The following is a 26,631-nucleotide window of genomic DNA, read 5'->3' on the forward strand; positions in this document are numbered from 1 at the left end:
CAGGAATGCGTTCCCCCAGATGGATACTACTACATTTTTCTGAATGCAAGCAATCTGAATGTTTGTGATTGATAGGCAAAACAAAACCAGGTATTACTCTGGGTGGTACAGAAGGGGAAAATTCAACTCTTCATTAGTAAGAATCTTATTCAATTTATTCAATAATCTGCAATTAATTTTGTAAGTGTGTATTATAGCCCACAGATCCCATCAAGGAGCTTGCATGCCCTTTGGCATATCACGCAATGTAGTAACGGTCCAAATACTCTCAACTAAGGCAACATTAGACTTCAGGCTTCTATTCTTTAATTGTAATTTCTTTCTGATAATTTTATTCCAATAAATACCAAAGAAATTGAAATAAAAACCCTTCTTTGCTATTGGGAAAGCCACATGATCAGCAAACAATTTGTTTACGTACAAGGAAATACTTGTACTACCTATTAAAAATAAGATACTTTAATATAAATAGCATCAGAAATAGCTAACAGACAACTTCATTTTAGACTGCAACTGTATGAAATTCCTGTTTTTACCATTCAGGAGTTTTCTTGTGAAGTATTTTCAACTCTTTCTAGTAGTAACATGTGGCACATCACACAACCCCTCTGTTCACAAAGTATGAATTTCCTGCTATAAAAGCTGCTCCTGACCCTGAGAAATACAGTATTCCTTTGTTTGCTACAAAAATGTCCTGCTTCCAGAGCTGCAGAGTGACTTCTGCTTTTTCTACTTCTCCCTACTTTAACAATACCTATCTTAGCCCGAGAGGTGGCTTTTTGTACAGTGAAGAAAACACCATTAACAGTGAAAACAAAAAGGTGGTAAAATAATTCTGTTCAGAAAAATTCCAGTGGTGAAACAGCAAAGAGGCATTTCCCATAGGAACAATTACTAACTAGATTCTGAGGAGTTATTAATAATTTCAGTTTAATGGTTTTTTTGTACATGAGAATATTTTGGAATACTGTTACTATTCCTCACAAATCGAATAACGTATTAGGATTCTGCAATCTACTTTCATAAAAACAGCCTCCTACCATAAATTAAAATTGTAAAATAAACATAATAGAAAGATTTACTTATTGAGGAACACCTGTTTTAGATAAATACATTTGAAAACACAGCAGAGTTTCATAGTCCCCTAAAAAATTTAGCTGTTTTAGATTTTTTCTGTTTGCAAATACACTGCTTTTTTACTCTCTAGGAAGGCGAACTGCTTATGAAAGGCTGTGGCAACGCAGTTGAAGCAAATGCTTCTGAAAGCTTTCAATAGCATTTTTTCAATTTACAAAATGTGAAAACATCTTTCAATTAGTAAAAAAAATAGTCTAATATACAAACATTTTTTTAAAAATTCATTTGTGAAGGAATGTAGCGTAATTACCCAGACTCATACCCATTCACTCCTCAGATACTGGTAGCTATCTCCTCTTGACACAAACCTCTCTATATTAACCCAGAGAAATGCATACATGGCCAGTTAGCCCAAGCAGAGTAGTCATTCAGCTTTCCCCAAATTTAAACTATCATAAATTACCATTTGGACACCATTAGAAAGAAATTGAAGCATACAAGGAATAAACTATAGTTTCTTTTTATATCAAAATGTACTCTTGAAAATGTGTTTGGCACAGTGCTAAATCATATAGTTAATACTAAATATTGCAGGATACAATAAAACCCTGGAGTTAACTTGTGTTTACACCCTTTAAGGGATAAAAATAAAAAGATACCAATTATTCAGAAGTCAGCCTATACAAACTGTATAAACAATATTTTATGTCTTGTTTTGAAAACCACTGATATAGTAAATTTTACATAAAAGACTGCAAAATAATATAAATGGATTTAAACAGATCTTTACAATAAGAAATTCAAATGGAAACAGACAAGTAACAAAGAGAAGTAAAAAAATTTATTGCAGTATTCGTTCCACCAGATTTGCTGGGGATCCCTTTTCTTGTATTATTTCAGGGTGACCTAATACATCAAAATCTACATTTACAAAAACTCCTCCTGCAGATAGGTCATAGATACTGCATGCTTTTTTTTCCTTTTTTTTCTTTTTTTTTTTTTTTCTTCAACAGAATAAATTATATATCCAGGAGATTCTGCCATTTTACAGCCTGGAAAAACAATGCTTCCCTGGAAACTGGGCTAAGCTAAAGAAAGCCATCCGCTGCTAGGTTAAACTCCAAGAACACTTTATTAAGAACATTAACAGACTAATTTCCAACATTCACTTGTTTATTTTTTTTTAAACAGAAAGTTTTTTTTCAAGATATAAACAATTTTTTTGTTAAACTATAATACAGTGGGAGTAAAAATGAACTGAGAAGTTTCTGCTGCACAACAGCGAAGGAAGCTCCCACAAAAATGTTTACCAAACATTTCCTTCTTTTTTCCCGCGTCCCAGGTTCCATTCTTACTCTTCATTTAACTGATTTTTTTTTGCCAGAAAGTTGATATTTCAAGTTTTTCTGTTATTTCAATTCCTGTAAATTTGGCTGCATGTACAAATTCATTAGCTGGAAGTTCCATCCTTGGCGGCATACAGCGATCGTAAAGTCTGCACAACTTTATTAGTCAGCTTATTAGCACTCGTTAGAGCAATTTTTTTGTAAATAATGTCTGACTCTTTAATAGTGTCTACCCAAGGCACCAGTTTGCGGCCATCACGGCGCTTAGCCTCAGTCCAGGAGCCACTGTAGGAGCCTGCCATCCACTGAACACTGAAGCCATTGCTGGTTTTCTGTACTACTCTTGCAATTTGTGGTCGGTCTTTGTACTTTGGACAGCAAATAGCGATGACATCCATGACATCAACACTTTCATTCATCTGTGCTGCCAACTCCGTAGAGTCTGAATTTCGTTTTGACCTTCTCAATGACTAAAACATTGGGGGGAAAAAAGACCAAGTGTTACACAAAAGAACTTTAGTGAAATTATTGCTTTTATTGCTTTTAATCCCTTGACGCCGGGAGTTGGGATTTCCCGGCACACATTCCATTGCCGGCAATGAGACGCACCGCGACCGCCAGCGCCAAGGGGTTAACATATCCTTGTAAAACCACATACTCTTAATTTGTACCCGTGTCTTTATCTCTTATTGATATATAAAATTATATATACACATGAATCATAAAGCTACATAAAAACTTGGCAACAATAAAAAGGATAACACACAGTACATTCCAAAGGAAAATTAATAACTTTTTATACGGGATAAATCTCATTTTCTAGTTTGTTTTTTTTTTATTGTCTTTTCTGTTAAACTTTCTACAAAAGTTGTATAAACGGTTAAGTAGAGAATCTCTATCTACAAAATGCTTTCTTTCATGTGGATTACATTACTTGGTGTACATTTAATATAATAGACTGACATTTATAAGCACATAAAAATCATTTTACGTAATACGCTGCGAAATACGTTGACTCCTCCTCCGCCTCACCCCTGAAGTGCCTCCTCCTCTATCCTCCCCATCACTTTCATCGTCCTCTGTCTCAGCTGCATTGTTTTTAGGGCTGCCTCCTCCAAGCAGCGAGGTAATTGCTTTGTTCCGAGCATTTGTGCTAGCTGACACCTCTCCATCTTCTTCCTCTTCATCAGGATCCAAATGTTCCATAAGGAGCTTGAACTATTAAAAAAACAGATTAGTCCACATTGTAACTTAAAAATAGACATTTATATTAAATAAAAAACAAATGGCAACGTAAAAAAACAGGGTGAAACAAATGGCAGACAACTTCAAACTTGAACAGCTATTGTTTTGTTTTACAAACTTTTTACTTTCCTCTCTTTTTTTATTAGATATGTAAAAGCTTTCTTCCTGTGTTTCCTAATTTGCAAGTTTTCTCTAATTGATGTTTAAGGATGGGGGTGGGGGAGCGGGGGAGAGTAAATATATTGGATCTAGTCTCTGTTCCTATGATGGAAACAGTCAGGGACAAAGTGAACAAGTTATATGGGAGAGGTATACAAGATGGATACCAGAAATTAGAAAATACTCCATAAAGATGAATATCCTTTAGTTGAAATTAATTTTCATTGTGTTTAAACTTATTAGAAGGCTTTGAAAGATAGTCCTGCTAAACATCCTGAAAGGAAGTGGTGAGTTATCAGTGTAGCACTTAAGATTACCAGGAACTTAACATTTTGAAATGTTTGTCCAATATATCAGCATCTACTTTCAAGTTTATACTGTTTTACCTAGTTTGAAAGGATTTCAGATTTTCTGCAAAGCAACTTTACTTACATCTAAGTACTGTTTTACTATACTCCTCTTCACTTCTTCAGTGATCTTGGAACTAGCCATATCACTCCGCAGAAAATCCAGAGTTTGTTTTGGATGGAAATGCACTCCTGTCTTCCTGTTTATCGCTTTATCATAAACTTTTGCAGATTCAGATGGAGAATATTTCTGAATTTTACTGTTTAAAGAAAAAAAAAGGAAGAGCTTTTAAGGAAAGTCCAAAGTAATTTCAAGGAAAAGCTTTTAAAATCTTCAGTATAAGTAGTTATATTTTAATCATTCCATATACAATAGACATCCTGGTAAGAAACAAAATCACTGCTTTTTCTAAGCCAAAGTTTCATTACATCCAACTTGCCACATTTATGTTTTTTCTCTTACACAAATCTATTGCTTAAACAATTAGTTACAATCAACTTTTAAAAAAAACCTTTCAAACTTAATCCTTACCAAAAACTCACTAGATAACAAGATGGCCTATTATCTAAATATCCTTACCTATCAGAGAATCCACAGAGGTTCTTTAAATGCTGTTTCAGCATCAAAAGTAATAATATGCCTTGGGAGACATTTGCAAATTCAATTAAAGGAGCTGAATTTTCTGGTAAACATTTCATCACAGCATTTATATCATTTTCTTCATCGGAATCTGAATCAGAGTCTACTCGTTTCCGTAACCTCCGAGGCTTAGAAGCTTCCTCCTCACTTTCGCTCTCACTACCACTGTTACTGTCACTCTCAGTCTCCTCATCTGATGAAGGTTTTCTTTCCTTTTTTTTGTCTTTCACCATAGACTGCAAGACAGAGAAGTTAACACACATTCCAAAATTAAGAGTAAGTAGCATCATGTACATTTCTAAAAAATCTTTCCAAAATCAGTACTGGCTTAAATTAGCAAGAATTCCCTGAACAATCTTATTAATTTATAACTTGATATTCAAAATTAAAATTATTTGTAACAAAAAGATGCCGAAAAATTGACCCAAGCCCACATTTTTTGCAAGGTGGCTACAGAAGGAACTGAAGCAACAAGTACTCCACTGACATGTTACTCTTAAAAGACTGCTCAAGTTCGTTAGCAGTGACAGGGAAATGCAGTAGAAGGCCAAATACAATAAAACAGGAAGAAAATTCCGTTTTTCTTTCACCTGGATATTTCTGTGTGTCACGTACGTTTCCATGTGTACTTTGGTACTCACTAGTCCAAGCTGGTTTTAATCCTTGTCTGAAAATTCTATGACACTAATTACACTGCTGCCCAGAGAAACCCTCAAATGATCATACACAGTATTTAATAATAATCAGTTCTACTACTTGTAGAGCTACAGAATTTCACACGTGCTTTATTACTGCACATAGTATGATGTTTCATAACACAAAACTTAAGATGTCCTAAGCAGGATCTCATCCCTTCTGTGCTGAGTTCTACACACTGGTCCCCAATCTGAAGAATGCACTGTCTCTTTCTAGCTGATTAAAAATCAACTTTGGTAGGATGCGAATTCAAAGCAGTGTACTTTCCAGGCATGAACTCTGACTTGTACTTACTAGTCAGATTGGACATTCTAGAAACAGGTTTGCTTTCTGACAGTTTGTACCTTCTACTGTTAAAGCTGTCCAGGAAATGAAGACAGTGAAGTCTTTAAGCAGCACAAGCATTTTTCTTATAGGGTTGTGCATTGCCATAACAACAGATACTATACCATGATTCAGGTTCTTATATGCTACCTTGTATTTAGAGTGTGTCAAGTGACACACATGCAACTGCCATCAACTACGTGACAACAAAATAAACAGCCAACTGGATTTTATTATTAAAATTATATGAACAACCACAGTAAACCAGTATTTCATGATGATTCTGGGTTCATGTGCTTCCAATTAATTATTACTCAAACATATCAGGGAATGATATAGATCTGATGTTAAGATCTCAAAATACATCATTCTTTTTTAATAATGTAAGCAGCAATGTAAGGAATGTTTTTAACTAGTGTCTACCAGATGTAGACCAGAACAGAAAGGCTTGCTTGTTTTTAACTACTGGTTACAAAGTAATGTTACTGGTCCATATCATAATAATGATACTGCATTCACTGAAAAATTGACCGAATTATAGAGAAGCTTATGTTGCCACCATAATAAATATAAATGCACATACCTCTTTAAATGACTGTAGTAGGTTGCTACCAGAAACTGATAGTGTAATGTCTATATGATGCATTATAAACAGTGGCTCTTCCTGTGTTTGATAAGGAAAACAGGCTAGATTGTCTGCTATGTACAAGAGCATATTCACCTCTGTTTTCTGGAAGTTAAAAAAAAAGTACACATAAATACACATACAAATATCTTAGATTTATACACTCATCCTGTCTTCCTAACAGTCTAGAGCAAGAACATGATCACAAATTTTATTCTATGTACTCTCCCAAACCCACTCTAAACAACATGTATATATGCAAAATTTAGTCATACCTGAAGATACATTATTTCTGATCAGTCCAAACTGGGTATAGAAAGGTACAGAATGATCCAAAAGTAGCAAATGCATTCTATTATATAGGTAATATTATACAGATAAATACAAAGCAAAACAAAGTACAGGAGAGAAATAAAGTTATCAATAATTATGTCATAAAAATACATTGTAAAAGGAGAATTTAAGCTTGTGATTTTGTATTTTATTTCTTTTTAAGTGAAGGAAATGTGATACTTACTGCAGTATCATCAAAGAGGTTGAGTAAAGAAATTAGAAACGCTCGTCTGTGTTGACGGTTCCCTCGGATCATGGAGTATAGGTGTGAGCACAATGCACTGGATGATTCATCGTGTCTAAAACCTCGCACGGGATCTTTTGGGCAGGTATTAATTGCCTGTTGTACTTGGTAAGACATCTTCATACCAGCCACTGCTTTCATCTGAAATGGAAATGTATTTATTTTTATTTAAACCATTGCTTTCAAAGCAGTAAAACTTAGTCCTTTTAAGTGGATGCTCATCTGAAGTTTAACTTTAAAACATGTACTGAGGCAATACTAACTTTTGAGCTGGCAAATGGATTAAAACAGAACTCGTGGCAGAGATCAGAATGTCTTGTGAACTGCTTTCACTGTAAATTCTGTTAGAAACATACAGCTAATCAGTCTACCCACTACAGCCAGGTATTCCAGTTTAAACAATTTTCACGAATACTGAAATGCTTTCATACATGAACAGATTATTTTACCAAATGTGTATGCTTGACGTCACTTGTAGTGAAACCAACAACTGAGTCCATATTAGTACAACAGGACTAACAAACAGAAAATGAGGGGCTTTTTGCATATATCCTGTAATTTCCAGCTGATTTTACTTACTTCAAGGCCCCTGCTCTAGTATCAGAACAAACTGCATTTCTATTCAGGCTGCATACCCAACTCTCCTCATACCGCCTCTGCTGCTGTTCAGCAAAGTTGCCTCTTCATCCTTACATTGTCTTAAATCCCAGCTGTCTACATAGCAAATTTCATCTGCTAGCCTTCACCTACTGGATTAGGTATCTGTCTGAATGCGATCAACAGTGCAAAGCTCCAATTGCAGTGGAATACAAGCAGATATGAGAAGTCCCACAATGTAGCAAACACACTGAACCTAGACTGGGGCCTTCTGAAATAAGGAGAAGGTGCTGCAGCTCAATTCCAGATCACAAGCAGAATTATTGGCACTATAGCACAACTCAAGTCCTCACATAGCTCTAAGATTTTTCCTTTCAGCAAGATCCCTCAGATCTAAACAGCTTCCTATGCTCCTCTTGTTTAGATTACAATTTATAAAGCTTTGATGCCTTAATGTTCTAATACATATACACTAAGGACTTCTACTTTTACAAGGTGTTCCCTTCCCTAGTCCACTGATACAGGAAAATCATTATGAAACGGCTGTCCTTACCTCTTACCAAATAAACGCTCTTAAGTACTATTCAGTGAGGAAAATATTACTGTGAATTATAAATTAAAGGAAATTTTTGACTGGAAGAGACACTTCAAATTACTATACCCTTTTGATTTCTGAGAATAAAAATCTCCGAACAGGGGAAAGGGTCGAGATCATCTTTACAACTGCTTACAGTTATTATTTATTTGTTCCTTTATATTCTTTTTCTGCAGCTGAGGCATATTCAGGTATTAAACCACTAGACAACAGAACAGTATTTTGAAAATGTTAAATTAGAATTACTTACGTGAATGAACCCAGCATATTTTTTGTCTATTTCCACCAACTGCTGGTCAGCTTTATTTCGCATAGAGGGCTCTGGATCTGTGCCCATAGCAATTAAGTACGGCACACACTTGAAAAACAAACAAAATTATTATTCAGAGTCATTGTACCTCTTTTTTCCTCAGACTTTGTTTTTCTACTACACTATTGTTCTTGTTATATTCTGACTACTGCAGAAACTAGAATAGGAAGCTCTATGCAACTTACTAGCTGACTACTTTTTGCAAGAAAATAGTACAAAATACAGGAAAGACCAGCATTATAAATGACAGAAGTTGTGTGAGGTTTCAGGTAGTATTTCCCTTCTCTCAAACGCTAAAGTCAATTTACACTACAAAAAATGCCATTTGAAAAAAACCCAACCACTACCTATGACTGAAAATGCACAATGGCTGCAGTATAAAAAATAATTACGAAAACATTATGTAAGCAAAGAACAATGGAGAAGATGACTGAAGTTCTGACATTGACTGTGGAATTCTATAGTGTTTGGAGGACATGGGTATTGAGGTGGAGGCAAGCTGACACATTTTCCAGGATAAAGAATCAAATGAAGAAAACAACTTGGCATACACCTGAAATTTATAACAGAAATATGCTCCAATGTACATTTGTACGTGCTCTTCAGGCCCTGGCTAGGCTTTTACATCTTGATCCAAAGACAGAAAATACAGCATTTGGAATCTCACTGGCTAAACAACATAAAACAGATTTCAAAATATGCTTTCTGTAAAGGCCCCTTGCTGCAATAAGAAATTTCTGTAATATAGCTGAAAGAGAAAAACTCGAAATTTATGTAGCAAGCGTGAAAACCTCTGAAAACCTGAATAACAAAAACTCCCATCATAAAAGCCTACTATACCTGAACAGGATGGATGAGACCTTGGTTTAACGTCAGTGCAATGACATTTAGAGCAAAGTGGCGTACACTGGACTGTGTATGAAAGAAAGCCTCGAGGACCTGTTTGAGATATAGCTGCATGATGGAACTACTCATCCCTGAGGAAATATCACCCATTTCTTTCAGGTCTTCCTGTTTCGCTACTTTTTTCCCTGTAAAAAGGGCAAAAGCAATAGCACACTCACCACAGAATAATCATTTACTTTGCCGTTACTTGATGCATGCTATCTTTAAGCTTCACAATACATACACATTTCAGCAGTCTAAAATCGGTTTATGACCTCATGAAACGTAGAACAGTCTGATGGTAAATATACATCAAAAAACTAAAGAGATATGACTTTAATTAAAGTCTTGTTCCTTAATAAAGGTTTTTTCATTTTAAAAACTTATGTTGTATTGTTTTCTATCTGCAAATTAACCTTAGACGAGATTTTGATAAAAAGTGTTTCTATCTACCATCACTACAGCAATTACGCATTCTAGATCACTTCCAGGATTTATATGTCTTGAAAGTAAATAATATACCTATTATGTATATATACCTATGCACACAATGAATTTTTGAAAATTATTCTAAGATACTTTGGGTACAATATTAATGATCTGATAACAATCTTAAGTGACTCAGTTCACATATATAGTAATTGTATGCAAGAAAGTTAGGGTTTGCATGCCTCATTAGCACAGAAGAACTCAACACTTACAGTCTCTGTCTGCCTGCTGCATACGTGTATCCTCCTCCTGCAAGTAGGTCTGGAGGTTTTTTAACACCTGGATTTTTAAGTTTACTGAACAGTTCTTATCTGAAAGAATGCTGTTGTACAGAGTCTTCACTTCCTGTTCAAACATTAAACTTGGGTGTTGTATAAACGCAAATCCTAAGAGTGGAAAAAAAGAGGAAATATTCCATGTTGTTATAATCTAGAAATTGTATTTCTGCTTTTTAAATCTCTTCAAAATAGAGGTATGAAATTTATCTCCTCCCAACAGCATAGCTTTTTCTAGTCCAGACAGTATCGCTTTTCTATATGGACATCATCCATAGCTTATAAGGAGTTCTGTTAGCCATGACAGTTCTATTAGCCATGACTCTGCTGGATATAAAGATGGGGTGTCGACACAGGGCAGCTGCGCTAAGAAGAGTTATACAGGTCTGGAAGCATGTCCAGTGTAGTGGCCTGCATCTGAATGACTAGGAACTCTCACAAAAACAAGGGAGGAACATTACTAAAAATTACCTGTTGTTTTTCTAATACATTTGGAGAAAAACATTCTGCTGAAACTGTGAAGAGTTATTCATATGGAGGCAGAGCAAATGAGGAAAAATTGATAAATATCGTAAGTATTTGAAATAAAATCTTAAAGGAAAAAAAAACAACAGTGACCATAGTAAAATTTATACCTCTTGCTGTCATTATTCATGTACCTATTAAGGTCTTCTCTTGAAAACTCTGAAGCGTTCCCAAGACTACATCTGTTGTAAGATACACACTGTAGAACTGGTTTTAGCTGCATCCTTACCCTTGTCAAGGACCTGGTTGTTCTTAGTCTATACTTCATTAAAACTTTTCTAAATTAGTGACAGTATATACCATTTTAGATCAAACATGTAGATTTAGAAGTGCTGCTGACAAACTTTTACAGAGTATCATAAGAAAACAGTAATGGGAACATAACATCCCAATTTAAATTACGTTTAACTTCTTGATTTTTTTTTTAGGCTATTCAAGAAAAGCAGACATTAAATGTACTTTCTATGACCATAGGAAACTAAGATTCTGAATGAATACACAGAAAACTTCTGAAGATAAATGGGGGGAGGAAAAGAAAGCAAATAAAATTATGCAAAAGCAATGTGTAAGAATAGCTGTAACAAAGGGAAGACTGAATTAAGTTTCTAAAAATTCCTCCATACCCACAGAAAAGACAGTGTAGGTAAAGTCTAAGTTCAGGGCAAGACCTCAGTGTGTTTAAGATCTAATTTCAGTCTCAAAACAAGAAGCAGAGAGAAGCAGGTGAGGTGGAGAGGAAAGAGGAGAAAAAGAAAAAGGAATGATGATGGTCTTTGGAGTATATGGTATAACTGTCCACTCTGTACAGGTGTATATTGATGTTTATAACTTGACCACCTCTGAGCAAGTCCAACCCCTTTCTTAAGGTTAATTTTAAAAGTGAAAAGCACATGCATGTATGTGTAACAACCCATTAACACTTTTTTTCCTTCATTCACTTAAAGGAGTCTAAACCACCAGTATTCTCAGGGAAATTCTTATTTTTCCATCCCCTGCAAGTGCGGAAGAAATCTTACTTGGCATAAGAATTCATCATAGGAGATGAAAAAAGGCACCTGCTGTGTTTTTTTTAAGGACTGGCTTCACATCTTGGGGCTGCCCTCACACCACTTTTCTGTTCATACCTTTGTTTTCACTCTCTTAAGAGTGTTAAGAGTAAGCACTGAACTTGGCTGAGTAAGGTAGTACCTGTTAGATACTTACAAGTTTAGCTAAATTTACTAAAAATTTTATATCCTCAACCTGCCTTACAAGTACACATCTTGAAGAGAAGCATAACCATAATCATTAAGGTTATGGTTAAGCTTAATCCCTCAACAGCAGTGACATACACCAAAGCAAAGGCTAAAACCGTTGAGTGTCCTTACTGAAATGGCACACTAACAGTTGCTGATAAGAAAGTACACACTCTTATACACAGTGAAGGCATCATGTGAAAAGTTGAATTAGCTTGCTAGTCCTTTTCAACTTACAGCTGCACGCAAACATTAAACAGCTTTGACAACTTTGCTCAATTACCAGCCTGTAAGGTGGAACTTTGCACTATCTACCACATCTCCATACATCTAACAGGTACCCTCAAAATGGAACCAGTACTTAGATGAGATCAATGTATCACTGAAAACAGTTGTTTGAGGTTTAGTTAAAATAAAGACTGATATGCTTACAAACAGAGGAAAAAAAAATATCTTAAGAATGACTACTGACAGCCACCCCCATTTTTCCCCTTTCCCTGAAACTGACCACAGTTCAGTGTATAATTTAGAAACATTTTTGGTGAATCCAACATTCTCCATATCTATGAGCAAAGCAACCATGTCTATGGGTAGGAAGACGGCCCCTATCCCACGTGCAATATTCTGTAGACGACAATTAAACTGGACTGGACTACAGTAAGTATTGTGCACCTTGATGTAATGCCTAGAAGAACTCCAACTAGTCCAGAAAACCATAGCATTGCTCCTGCAGCAGAGGCAACTCTAAAGCCATTAATCCCGCTCAGCTGTCTGAAATGGTTTCTCATAGAGTATGAAATCAAGATTCAGTCTTGGTCCTTATCCTCGGAGCCCTTCCTAGCCTGAATTGAAGCAGGATATCTAAGAAGCCACCTAAACAGCAACACAGAGAGGCAAATTCTTGTCCACAGTTAAATTACACAATGCAAGTTCACAGGCCTCGGAGACAACTTTCTTTAGACTAAGCCATAACCATAAACTGAACTCTTCCAGAAACCAAGGCCTATCTCTCCAGACAAGATTCTCTCACATGTACAGTTTTTGTCCTTAAGCAGAGGATGAACATGGTACAAATCACTCAATGGCAGTTCATGTAGTACCGCAAGTCACTGAAATACCACACTAATGCCTTCAGATAAAGAATCTATTTAAAAAATTAAATACAGCTAAAATCCAAAACAAACTGTAATATCTAGACTATGACATCATCTCAATGCCTTGTAAAATCTCAGAGCAACCCCCACTTGGTATAAACTGCCAGAGTTCCCTTGACTCCTGCAGAATATCTGCTCCTACACTTAAAATGCTCAGTTTTTCCAGCACTTTTTCCAGTTGTTCTTTAACCATAACTTGTGCACTGAAAAACAAGATTTGGAGTTACAACATACTTGCACGTGGAGAAAAAATAACATCTCAATTACTTTGGAAATCTGCTGCACTTTAAGACTTGGTCACACATCGAAAGGCATTCACTGTCAAAAGCATCCACTCTGCTGCCGAAGTATGGAACTAGCAACCCTTTGTCAACTTTTCTACAGCCAGTTCTCAAATAAAACACACAGTAAATTTTGATTTTAAACAAACTCCCTTGCCACTACACAAATACATGAGTTCCTACTGATACGCACGGATTTTTACTGTAGCAGAATAATAAAAACTATTAATATTTCTTACCAAGGCCAATAATGGCTTTTGTCTGTACTTCTTCATCTGAATGCTTTGTAAAATACATCAGCAGTTCAAGTACTTTATCCTTAATGTTAACCTGAGCAAATTAAAACAAAAATAATAGCTATTTGAAGATGAAACAGATGGTTTTAATCTCTTATAAAAAGCATAAATATCAGAAAGGAGAAACACAATCTTACTGCACGGCCTTTGCAAAACCACTTATTTAAAAACCAAAAAGCCACATTGTATGTATTATGAAAAAATACATAGCTTTGAGGGCGTAGGAATAATGTGCTTTCAAATTAAAGTGGAGCATTCAATATATCTAAGACGCGGAGAGTAATTACAAGTTATTTTACCTTACTGTTGCCCTTAAAATCTTCTTGATCAAAATCAAAATGCCGACACAGTGCTCCAACAGTGAAAAGTGATCTAAGGAGTGCTGGTTTATTGGCAGTAAGTATTGTACTGTTGGGGTCTTCTTGGTGTTGACTTTTTAATTTCGAAAGTGCTCCTACAGTAAGATAAAAGTTTTGATCACAGTGTTTAATCATGGTGTATCCCTAAGATAAGACTTACAGCCAAAACTGAAAAGCAACAATTACATGTTGTGATTTTACTTACCATAGTATCTATTAAAACAGGACCACACAAATTTATAGTTCTGGGTGACCTTGTTCACAACAGCCCCAAGACAGCTCACACAATGCTGAACAACCTAGGAGCAAGAAAGACCAAATGAATTATATATTTAGAAGTTAAAATTGAGATTTTTCTGAAGTTATGCAGGAAAAAGCTATGCTGAACTAAAACTAACGGTCTAATGGATGCAATGACCATGTCCTGGACTGCTCTGAAAACCTGCTCAAACTCATTAAAATATAGCAACAACACATACAAACTCCAGTAAACCAAGTACACTGGTTTTCATGACTCAAAAGTTATCTTTATAATGAAGACAGACTTTCTTTAAATCAAAACCATCTACTTCACAATGTGAAAAGGAATCAACTGAATAGTAGCAATTAAAAGCTTACTGTCATGCCATATTTGATGATGAGTTTCATGAGGTCTTCCTCAATAGTGGCAAGAAAGGTCTCACTTGGGTGCTCCATTAGCGGCACTACAAGCTCTAAGATTTTTGCAACATTGCAGATCACCATGAAATCATTCTGGGTCTGAAACAACAGTATTTATAGCGTTTAAAATTCTGGCTGTGTTACCTATAAGCTAAGTATTATTAATATGCACTGATAGTCAAAACTCCCAACTCATGTAAGATATTTGATAAACATCTAAAAGAGTATTTATATAGCTTACATCTGCTATTAAATTATGTATTATTATGACAGCTAGTTCTGTTTTCTACAGAACTTCTGGAAAAAATCTGTATGAGTACAACTTCACCTCTCATCAAGGCTGTGACAGACCTGAAAACCTTGGTCCTGATAATTTTTGGAGTCCTACAATAAATATAGGAACTCTTCCTGCCACATGCACACGAGAGAACACACAACACCTGGAAACAGGTGTCAGCAACAAAATGAAGTTATGCTATGACTCAAGGTGCCTTAAACAACATAGGTAATAATGAGCACAAATGTAGAAATTACAATTAAAATTACTACCGGTTTGCATTATGACAACTGTATATGTATTGTAAGTGAGGAACCTATGGAAAACATTTACCTATTAAAGATACATCCTGCTAGAAATTGACTTTTTTGATGAATCAAGCTGACTAATCACGATAGGATAATTCCCAAATGCTACTATCAAACTATTTAACATATTCAAGCTGACAATGGTAATTCTACAATTCATCTCAACCTGTACAAGTACAAAACCAATGTAACCCACTAAATGGGTTGCAGCAAGTAAATAATCAGGTAACCCTTTCCTATACTGTTTGATCATAAGCAGCTCTAAAAGTCTGTTGTAAATGTGCCTAGAGAATGCTTCAGGGCTGAACCTGGAAAACGCTAGGCTATATCTACAATCCAAACTGGTAACAATTACTCTCAGGCCTGCCCTGAGCAGCTGACCTAATGTAATGGATTGCTGCCACCCACCCAAGCTCCTCCTTGAGCCATGGCTGCATGATCGGCTCTGCTCCTTCAGGGAGATCAGGGGTTCATCAAAACCTTCACTGGGCCAACTGTGCTAATCAAAATGGCAGAAAGTGCCACAGTGTTTCAGAGAAGGTGGGGCATTTTACCAGAGGCTGGGGGTTCCGCATTACATTGTGACCTAAACTGTCTTACAGGGGAATATAAAAACACTAGAGCTAGGGAAGTGAGAGGTGAAGTACAGAAGAGGATGGAACCGGACATTTTCCTTCTGATATATTTGCTGTATGTTAGATCACTCTATCTTAAGAAACCATATCCTTAGTCTTAAGATTCATATGTTAAATATTAACTACTTTTAAGACTGTGACTATAAAACAAAACAATTTTAAGAAATTATTTCATAACAGGTGAAAAACTGGGTCTTGGTGCTCCAGGGAAAGAGGCAGCACAGGTTTCAGTTTCATTTGGCTGTAAAATGTGGAGGTAGAGAGTGAGGAACAGCATCTTAGAAGGTACAGAGATCATCAAAAGGATCTAGTATCTTCAGAAGCTATGATGCCCATGAAATAAAACCACAATTTTAATTTTTCTTTCCCTACCCTCAGTTTCATCAAGTATACAAGACAGCCATTCATTTCCATGCTTAATTATCTGGGGAAAAAAAAGACTGATTTTCTCTACTTACACTACATTTAGTGGTCAGGTACGGCTGCATGGTCATGGCATGTTTGACCATTAGCTGGGGCCTGATTTTGCTGAATAAGAACAAAGTGGTTATGCAAGCAACCAAGCGACCAGAATTCACACCTTTGTTGTCAGAATCTGCAAAAGATTAGAAAATACAAAAAGGATATTAAGTACAAGTAATGTTTGAGCAACGAAAAACATAGGGCTTAAATTTCATTTGAATATCTCTTTCATTACATCTCTTTCAAGATCAATACAGATTATTCTTACTAGATTAGAGATAAGAACATAATGTGTTAACATTTGTTAACATATTCCATACCATAGAACATCATGCTCAGTATAGAAACTGGGGGAGTTGCCTGGAAGGGGCAGATTGCTGCTCGGGCATTGGTCAGTGGGTGGTGAGTAATTGCGTTGTGCATCACTTGTCTTTTCCTGGGTTTTATTTTTTTATTTTATTATATTCCTTCTCATTACTATTATTATTACTATTATTATTGTTAGTATTACATTTCATTTTACTTGAGTTATTAAATCGCGCTTACCTCAACCCAGGAGTTTTACGTTTTTTTTCAATTCTCCTCCCCATCCCACTGGGAGGAGGGGTAGTAAGCAAGCAGCTGCGTGGTGCCTAGTGGCTGGCTAGGCTTAAACCATGACATACATGATCACAAAATATGTGAAAAAAGATGCAAAGATGTTTCAAATACATTACTAGTTTTTAAACTACTTACTGTACACAAAACACTGGCCCAGCCAATGATTCCTATTACAACTGCAGAACATACTAATGCGAATAAAACCTGCCACGTTTGTTTTAGTTTTAGTGATCTAAAAGTTTGAACATGTTATTTTAAAAGTAGTTAGGTTATTGTGGTTAGCTAGTGAAATTATTATACAGTGCTCAAAAGTTCATAATGAACTTAAAAGCAGTAATTGATTAACATCAGTTTTGTAACAGGAATTCTGCAACAGTAACTTTTCATGATAGTAATCTGAATAACCACTTTTACAGTATCATATAAAATTCAAAGGAGTTTAGCTACTGGGTTGTAAATAATATTACCTGATAAAGATTCCTCATATTTAAGAATGTGCTCAACCAAATTGTCAACAAGTTGAGTACAGGCTTTCTTCACAGGTTTATATGAGGCATCCTCTTCTGATTTCAACAGCTGTAGCAGATGAAACAGACAATGATTTAGTATTAAAGGTGCATTCATTTACACTGGATGCATGGTGGTTCTATAACAATTACTACAGATACATAAGGATTTCTCACTACAAAAGTATTTATTTAAGTTCTCCATAAAAGTTAAATGGTGAAGAAAAAAGTAAGGGAAATAAAAAAATCAAACCAAAATGCAAGACAAGTAAAGAAAAATTATTCGCAATAAAAAAACCAGAAGAGTACAGAAAAGTTCTACTGATTTTTGCATTGGGATGAAAGCTAACTTCATGCTTAATGAAATAATGCAGAAAACAATAATGTAGTCCCTCTTGCCAGCAGTAACTAATAGGAGCTAGAATGCTTTTAAAATGCTTAGGGGGAAAAAAAGAGCAAATTCAAAAGGAATGTTGCTTTTCACACTAAGCAAAAATATCAGATGAAGATGAAACACAGTTTTATGAACATTTTAATCAGTTAGCCTTCTTCCATATGACTTCGGGTACTGAAATGGTGTCCATGAAGATGCTTTAATATCTAAGGACTGAGACCATACTCTAGTCTTCAGTGCAGGCATTAAGAGGCTCTGGTTTACTTGGCTACCTACTTTCATGGCACCCCAGGCTGAAGTAAAATCAAAAGGGTTTTTTTTTGCTTGAAAATTAACCACTGCATACAAGATGTAGAGGAGAATGATAACACAGGTTAAAAAATATAAACAAAGCAAGCTCAATTCTTAGAAAAATCAGAGTAAAATGTAATGTAGAAGTAACCTATACTCTGAAGATTCACTGCTTCTACAAACGGTGTAACAGATGTATTGGATATGAAAATACACTTATCTACCATTTAAAAAACAATCTACACTACGCCAGATGCTTCTTTTCAGAATTAAGTATCTTAGCTGTGGACTTCATGTTATGTCATTCATTATTGAGGAGACTATGAAATTAAAAACAAACAAACAAACAAAACGGCTCCCAAAACCAAGAAGTGTTTTTAAAACAGATCATATTGAAAGACAGAAACTAATGTCAGAGACAAAGAAAATTGCACCAATGGAGTTTTAAAAAAAGGTCAGATGTTTAAAGGGCATGAACTGAATTTGTCTACTGTAAAGGATTGCTCTTGTAGTCCCCCTTCTATGCATTTTAGTAAAGAAATGTTAAAGTTCTAACAATGATGTACCATACATTCAAAATTCATTACTCACATTTTGAAGAAGCTGTTCAAACCAATCATACCCTGTATCTCTACAAGCTGCAACCTAGAAGTATTTTTTAGAATAAACTGGTTAATAAAAAAGGCATCTGAGGAAAAATTACTTCAATACAGATGTCATCTTAAAAGACCAGTAAACATGCATACATGTATTTTCATATGTGTTCAGTACAATGACTTTTATATCTTTGGAGATCAGAAACTGTCTTCTGCATCTGAAAAATGATTCTCACCATTTAAGTGACTCCAGAATTTGTATGCCATACAACACAAATCCTACACATTTTGCTGAAGATTGCTGGCTCTAATGTAAACCAAATCTTGGTTTTGTAGAACGTTTTGGACAGATTAAAGCACAAATACAAGCCTGACATATTAAAAATGAACATGCATGTATATATAGGTATAAACAAATTTTTATATAAACAAACCAAGCCTTCACTGGTATCATATGTCAGGAACAGCTCACAGGTGCTCCAAAGTAGAATCAGCAGGAGAACTTAAGAGTTAAGCTGAAGTCAAATTGACTGACTTCTCAGTCTGGAAAAGTGCACACTAGACTACCATTTTGTAAAAATATTGAAAAGCAGGATGAAGTTCAAAGCCATAATTTTAAGTAATGAAGTGAGTACTTTTATTTGATATTTACATCTTGGTATAATTTATATTAAAACACCTTCTCAGCACACTGGTTTTACACAACACATTTTCACTACAAATTAAAGCATTTTATTTGAAACAGGTTTTGTTATTTTGGAGACATGCTATTTAATTTGCTGCTCCTAAAAAGTAGATACAATTATGCAGATACTAGTTTACCCTGAGTGAGAACATGAGCCTGTATATTAACCTTTCAAAATAAAAGTTATCAATTGTTTGAGGAAAATTTTGTTTTAAGAGACAACTTCTTAGTCAGGCTTAACTCTATGCTGCTACTAGCAATTCCTGGAAAATGTTAAATTTAATAGAAATTTGTTGTGTTTTAACTGAACAACTATTTTATGCAACCTGAATATAGTGTGGTCCCAGTTATCATTGTCAGCACAGTAGTGAGCATTTAAAGTTTCCTACAGCCTGTTCCATCAGATGAATAATTTTAGCATATATTCAACGCCAGGAGATATGAAAAGAAAACCATCTGACAATTAAATTACTGTATTCCAAAAAACTACAGACAATATTTCAAAGACACTAAAAGCATAACCAAATTTTGCACACAACTTAACTCAAATTTATTTAACATACCACATCAGTGATGTTTAATATTTTCCTTGTCATTGCTTCTTTGTCATGGTGTGGAGTTGGAGTAAACCAGAGCTTCTGGAATGTCTCATTTACTAATTTCTGAAGGAAAAAAAATATTAGTAGAAATAAATAAACTTATGTTGCCACACAGGTATTATTTCTAATACATCCATACAATAGATTTGTTGATGACACATGCCATTTCATAAGGAATCATCAACCTAAGTAAGACTGTTGTAGGAAATGTTATCTGAGACAGACCCAGAGCTACTGTTACAGGAGTTATAATAACCTCTAAGCAAGCTTCAGCAAAATGATCACTGGAAACTGATGCTACGGAACATTCAGTTACCACCTTCCTGCATTAATTTGCATTCCTCAGGAAAACACAGTACCCTGAGAAGCTGACAACTGAACACAAGATTATGATTTCTATGGCAGAACTAGCAGCAATGGTAGGTTACTTTGGAGTTTTAAAAGCAGCTGTGACAAGGTGGGAAAGAGAAAGAAGCCAAGTCTCTATATCCAAACACAGGAAGTATATTCCCTTCCAATGTTTTAGGATGGAGGAAAAAATGGAACAGAATGAAAGTGAACAAAATTATTCCCAAATTACTAATAAGGCATATCGTTGTAAGAAGCCTTCCTCATTCATGGAAACATAAAATACACATTGAAGATAATGCCTCATTTTTTCTGATGTTGCTAGAAAGGCAAGGGGAAGGAGGAGACAGAACAAGGTCATCCTCCTTTCCCAGCAGCACCTTGGATCCAGCTATTTATCTACTTCTTGGTTAACAGTCTTCTCAGAAAGCACTTGGCATTAATGTATCTCAAATGGTAAAAATATATGCTGCAGCTTTAAAGTTTCAAATTTCAAATCCTACTGAAAATGCGATACAAAATTATTACAGCTGTGTTCTTAATTACCCAACAATTTTTAAAATTATTTTGCCAAATCAAACAAAACCATCACTGATTGTCAGGTTTATGATTTAACACATGATCTTTGTTTTGTGCCCTTCTGCATATACATTGCACAAAGAGTAGAGTATGATCATGCAAGTAACATTTTAGGGTGAATAACTGATTCAATGAACATTCAGAATTAATGCAAGATTAGCACAGATGAATACTTTATAATTTTTATATGCAGAATTTATAAATCTGGCATATATTGACATCAAGTGCTTAATTTTGACTTAAGGTTTATTTTGTTTGCAGAAAGAAGTTTTATGTGCCAATTTTACCTGTTAGAAGTACCAGAGACAACACTTGCAAGAAGAAAAAAAATTTCTAGAAAGTAACTTCTAAAAATCTTTTGTCAGCAAGAACTTCAAGAAAATAGAAGACAGAACAGAAAGAAAAACAAGTCAGAGAGCATTTTAGAAAGCCAAGATACCTGCTCTCAAAAATTAAAAGTGAATGAAAGTCATAAATATTACAAAGGAGCAATCCAATACTTTTTTGATTTTTTTTTGTCAAAATATAGAAACACTAAAATAACGATAATTAAAATCCTGAAGGATATGTTTCATTCTACCTTAATGCCTTCTTCATCATTAACTCTCCGAATCATTTTCACACACATCTCTGTAATTTTGGGAAATGTCGGCTGTTCAATGCAGATATCCCTAAGTATCTTTATGACTCTTTTTCTGACGCTGATACCAGTATCCTGTGAAGAGAAAAGCATTACACTCTTGAAAACAAATGAGAAATATGAATTAATATTTGAAGATCACCCAATCTGACTTGCAAAGTTTATTTACAAAAGCCAGCTAAAATATTCTGGAGTGTACTGATACAAAAGGTCAGCAGTACCACTTTATTTGCAACAATTCTAAAGGTTCTGGCTGAGTCCCCAGAATGCTGAAATGCTTCCTCCATTTATACCCTCGTACCTAAGAGCTCATGATGTTGCAAATGTATAATTCCACTTCTTAATTCAAGAGTTGACAAGTAGATGTGATGATGCTTTAGTTACTTTGTTGGAACACACACGATTATTTGTAGATCTGAACTGTAGTAATTCAAGCCTTTGGATAAAGCTTATGGATAAGATACATGCAGCAGTCTTTTTCATTTTCCTAGGCTTTGTCTAAGGAGATGGATGAGGAGCTTCACTTCATATTACCTTATTCAAATCCTGCTGAATCTGAATGTCAGGATGAACTGCTTTATGCATGCTTATATGCACACAAAGCTACTTATCTTCAAAACCCTTCACAAACATATTTTATGATGTAGCTATAGCAAATGAGTAGTAATTGACTAAAAACCTGACGTGGATGCTAAGAGCTAGTTTTATCTTACAGTTAAATTAATGTTGTATTTTACCTGAACACCCAGACAAAAAACAGTTTTTGTACAAAAATTCTAATAAGAAGCCTTTTAAAACACTAAGAATAGTACAGAAAAGCAAAGTAGTTTTCTCTTTCTTTTCTTTTGGATTACAGATAGCATCTTTAGATTACTGTGTTGTAGATCTTTCTTCATCACCCACACTACTGAACTGCCCTCAATGACCCATATGTCAGACTTGACAGATGTGGCAAAATCCCTCATTTCACCTAATTTGTGCCTTAATAATGGAATCAAAAGGAATATAATCCCGGTTCTGATGCAGTACAACTTTCTATATATGTTTACCTTTGGATGTAACAAAGCCTCACTGGAAACAAGTGTTGCATTTTACAAGGCTGGTCTTAAAAGCATGATGCTCCCCATTAAAACAGTAAGATATAATCTACTCTTGGGATCATCATTCCATATTATTAAACACATAAACTCAGTTAAAAACAAATTTTCCAATGCCACTTATTTTATCATAAATATCACAAGTCACCATACCAATATTCTTTCAATCAGCATGTCATAATACTGCTCAGCAAGCTGAGGACGACAGAGCACAAATCGGCCAAGCAGCTCCACCGCTGCTTCGCGTACACTAGTGGAGTTATCCATTAACCGTCCATGAACACCTCGTTGCATATCCAGCTAAACAGAACAAATGAAACATATTCAAAATAAGAAATGAAGATTTATTTTAAGCATGACAGAAGAACGTATGTGCATGATAGATATTTCCTTTTTTACCCTGGCTAGAATACTGGGGTCTACAGCAACAACCTCAGACAAACACTTCATGGCTTTTGTTCGAACAGCAATTGCATTTTCACCAAGTACACGCAGAATCTAATAAGAGAACAAAAAAAAGATTCAGTTGCTTTGGGAAAGTAGCAAACAATGTTTAACAAGCAAAAATGCAGCAGAATAACATGCAAACAATTTAACAAATATAAGAATATGTGTCTACTAAAAATTCAGTATATCTACTGAGACAGTAAAAAGGTGCATGCAAGTGATGTTCTGTGGCACTGATAACTGAGCATGGATATTTACTAGGATTTGCTACACCTCTAAGACTGGTCCAAACAGGATTTACACAGTCTGTATGTTCATTTTAAGTCCCTTCATTTCAAACTCTCCTTTTGTCATTCAGTTGCGGCTTTCACTGTGGTTCTTTTAACAGGAGAGTTGGATTTGGGCACTATAATTTTAATAATGGGTCTGTATGCAGATCAATATAAGTAACACAACCTAAACTAATACTGGAGTTCAACATGTCACCATGCCAACATCTTAGCACTCTTCTCCCAGAAAAAGCAAAGAAACAACACCGGTCAAACAACAAGCTTCCAAAGTGACAGTAACATGCACTGCAAGCAACTGACCAAGCTGGCTTTATTTTCAAATCAAATTAAGCTCAATTTCATGAGTTAATATTACCAATGAGCATGCATCTTACTGAAACTGTGAAAACGATTTCAACATTTTGTAATTGTCCTCTTACTGTGTGCATCTAATTGTAATGATTTTGCCATACACATACATGGACAAATAAAATAATGTAGGTACAATGTGACATATGAAACACATGCAAGAAAAAGAAACATAATCACTTATGTCATCAATACAGAATATGAAAGCACATGGTGTCATCATGGCCAGTTAAATACCTGTGCTCAACAATGAACAGATATGGCACACTACAGCAAAAGTGTTTGGAATCAGAAACGAACTGTGTTTCACTGTACCAAGACTTCCGGCACAGTTTACCTGTGTCAAATAAATATCGAAGCTCTGGGCAAACGGCCTCATAGAGGCCAAGTAGCGAACAATCAAACACGCATCTTCGTAGTCCACAGTATCAGAATTCATCCTGCAACAAATTCCATGTGTTAATTAGGACATGATTATCAAAAATTATTTAAAACATCAAATGCATGACTAATAAAGAAATAAGTGGTACTGAAACATACTTGAATATACTGAACTGAGATGGAGCAGTTTTAATGATGCTGCGAAGAAACTTTTTGCGACTTTCTGCTCTATGCATGATTTGTCCTGTGGTTTCAACATCTTTTGCATGATGAGTTCCTTCAGATGAATCCTCATCCTTCTGAGATTTAATTGCTTTTTCTGTCTCCATAGTTGTATCACGGAACCACTGAGCTACATAAAACTTCCGAGAAAACTGGAGAAATATAGCAGGATGCACAGAAAACAAAAACAACAGATACAGAAAAGGAAAAATAACAGATTTATAATGAGATTACGTGAACCTAATGCATCAACAATATTTTGGAAAACACAATCAACAGTATATGTTAGGGTGACAATTTAATTGAAGCACTAATATGCATAACTGAAAATCATTTTAGTCAGTACACATTACTGAAATTATTTTTATATATACTTGACACCAGAAAGCTGAAATTTACCACTAATGATGCATCAGTTTCTGTGTTCTCATCCAGGTAATCTAGCAAAGCCTTTTGCAGCTGTTGAATTTCATCTTCTCCTCCTGAAACCTGTCAGAAATAGAAAGATAGTTATAAAACAGATATTGCATAGTGGTAATTATCATCTGAGAATCCGCATGTCCACATATAAGCCGCACTGAAGTCAGTTGTTTTGGTAACTGCAGAACATTAACAATTTTTTAACCAATTACTTAGAAACTGCACAGAGACTGAAACAAATTAGACTGTGGCTCTAAAATCTAAAAAAGATTAAGAGCAGAATAAGACTGGTTTTAAAACAGGATGACTGATTCCATTAATTTTCATTCTATGATCTTGTGTGAAGACCCTCTGTCACAGAGGAAAAACGAAGGGCTGAACCACACACAGCAGACTGACACAAGGTTTAACCTATAAAAGTCATCATTAGCTGTCTCACCAATATTAAATATCAAAACAGTGACTTCTCAGATGAACAAGGGATAAAAGGCAAAATAGTGAAATAAGAAGAAATATTAAACACACAACAGTAAAAAGGTATGGAAAACATCAACAAAATAAAAGTAACTTATCTATTTGAAAAAATATCTGGTATAACTGTTTTCAGGGATGAAGCATCCATACAGAGAAAGTGCAGCAAGAGTTCTCAATCTAGGAAAAAACTTACAGAGGTTGTTCCCAAACACCTCTGAGCTCCAGCAGTAAAGAATCATGCTCTCTGAGATCCAACTAAGTTTCTATCAGTCAAAAAGCTTGAGAACAAACACACATTTAAAAAAAAAAGTCACCTACTGTATAAAGCCTATCTACAGAATAGGGTAATATTAATTTTCCTGTGAAGCACTTCTAAGATGCACAAAAAGCACTACATATGAAATACTCATCTGAAAACCAGTGCTGGAGACTATGTATCAGATTTGTAATATCGAAACTGTATGAATGTTAAAAAGAGAATGTATTTTTTCCAAGAGGCTATTTAAGAGGAAATACTTACATTTCCTGTATGTATATAAGGTACATGGAGGACAGGGAGGTGATTCGGGACAGCCAGCATGGCTTCACCAAGGGCAAGTCCTGCCTGACCAATCTAGTGGCCCTCTATGATGGAGTGGCTACATCGGTGGACAGGGGAAGAGCTATGGATGTCATCTATCTGGACTTCTGTAAAAGACATTTGACACAGTCCCCCACAACATCCTTCTCTCTAAACTGGAGATTTATGGATTTGATGGATGGACTGTTTGGTGGATAAGGAGTTAGTTGGATGGTTGCATACAGAAAGTACTGGTCAACAGCTCAATGTCTGGATGGAGATCAGTGATGAGTGGTGTCCCTCAGGTGTCCGTACTGGGACCAGTACTGTTTAGTATCTTCATCAATGACATAAGCAGTGGGATCAAGTGCACACTCAGCAAATTTGCAGATGACACTAAGCTGAGTGGTGCAGTTGACATGTCTGAGGGATGGGATGCCATTCAGAGGGACCTGGACAAGCTCAAGAAGTGGGCTCATGTGAACCTCATGAGGTTCAACAAGGCCAAGTGCCAAGGGCAATCCCTGCTTTCAATACAGGCTGGGGGATGAAGGGATTGAGAGCCCTGTGGAGAAGGACTTGGGGGTACTGGTGGATGAAAAACTGGACATAAGCTGGCAACGTGTGCTTGCAGCCCGAAAAGCCAACCATATCCTGGGCTGCATCAAAAGAAGTGTGGCCATGATTCTGCCCCTCTACTCTGCTCTTGTGAGACCCCTCCTTGGAGTACTGCATCCTGCTCTGGAGTCCTCAGCACAGGAAAGACATGGACCTGT

At 35.6% G+C, this 26,631-nt stretch overlaps 1 protein-coding gene across 5 annotated transcripts in view; it reads right to left on the reverse strand.

Annotated features, from left to right (window-relative positions):
- Positions 1 to 286: 286 nt before the first annotated feature.
- The window catches only part of NIPBL (NIPBL cohesin loading factor), a 165,673-nt gene continuing 139,328 nt past the window's right edge, over positions 287 to 26,631 (reverse strand). For 4 of the 5 annotated variants that reach the window (XM_030003531.2, XM_030003527.2, XM_030003533.2 and 1 more), the window contains 23 exons: positions 24,802 to 24,891; positions 24,340 to 24,554; positions 24,137 to 24,239; positions 23,114 to 23,212; positions 22,868 to 23,014; positions 21,558 to 21,692; positions 20,015 to 20,113; positions 18,762 to 18,815; positions 17,447 to 17,555; positions 16,376 to 16,512; positions 14,656 to 14,796; positions 14,243 to 14,336; positions 13,978 to 14,132; positions 13,622 to 13,712; positions 10,125 to 10,298; positions 9,379 to 9,569; positions 8,479 to 8,586; positions 6,977 to 7,177; positions 6,418 to 6,564; positions 4,755 to 5,050; positions 4,260 to 4,434; positions 3,456 to 3,641; positions 287 to 2,893 (listed from right to left, as the gene is read on the reverse strand). In XM_030003531.2, coding sequence (XP_029859391.1) covers positions 2,528 to 2,893; positions 3,456 to 3,641; positions 4,260 to 4,434; positions 4,755 to 5,050; positions 6,418 to 6,564; positions 6,977 to 7,177; positions 8,479 to 8,586; positions 9,379 to 9,569; positions 10,125 to 10,298; positions 13,622 to 13,712; positions 13,978 to 14,132; positions 14,243 to 14,336; positions 14,656 to 14,796; positions 16,376 to 16,512; positions 17,447 to 17,555; positions 18,762 to 18,815; positions 20,015 to 20,113; positions 21,558 to 21,692; positions 22,868 to 23,014; positions 23,114 to 23,212; positions 24,137 to 24,239; positions 24,340 to 24,554; positions 24,802 to 24,891 — 3,513 coding nt within the window. In that variant the 3' untranslated portion in view covers positions 287 to 2,527. Of the gene's footprint in view, positions 2,894 to 3,414; positions 3,642 to 4,259; positions 4,435 to 4,754; positions 5,051 to 6,417; positions 6,565 to 6,976; positions 7,178 to 8,478; positions 8,587 to 9,378; positions 9,570 to 10,124; positions 10,299 to 13,621; positions 13,713 to 13,977; positions 14,133 to 14,242; positions 14,337 to 14,655; positions 14,797 to 16,375; positions 16,513 to 17,446; positions 17,556 to 18,761; positions 18,816 to 20,014; positions 20,114 to 21,557; positions 21,693 to 22,867; positions 23,015 to 23,113; positions 23,213 to 24,136; positions 24,240 to 24,339; positions 24,555 to 24,801; positions 24,892 to 26,631 lie in introns of all 5 variants that reach the window. The other variant, XM_030003530.2, reaches the window with a different exon arrangement.

This window comes from Aquila chrysaetos, chromosome Z (assembly GCF_900496995.4).
Source record: "Aquila chrysaetos chrysaetos chromosome Z, bAquChr1.4, whole genome shotgun sequence".
Taxonomy (NCBI): Eukaryota; Metazoa; Chordata; class Aves; order Accipitriformes; family Accipitridae; genus Aquila; species Aquila chrysaetos.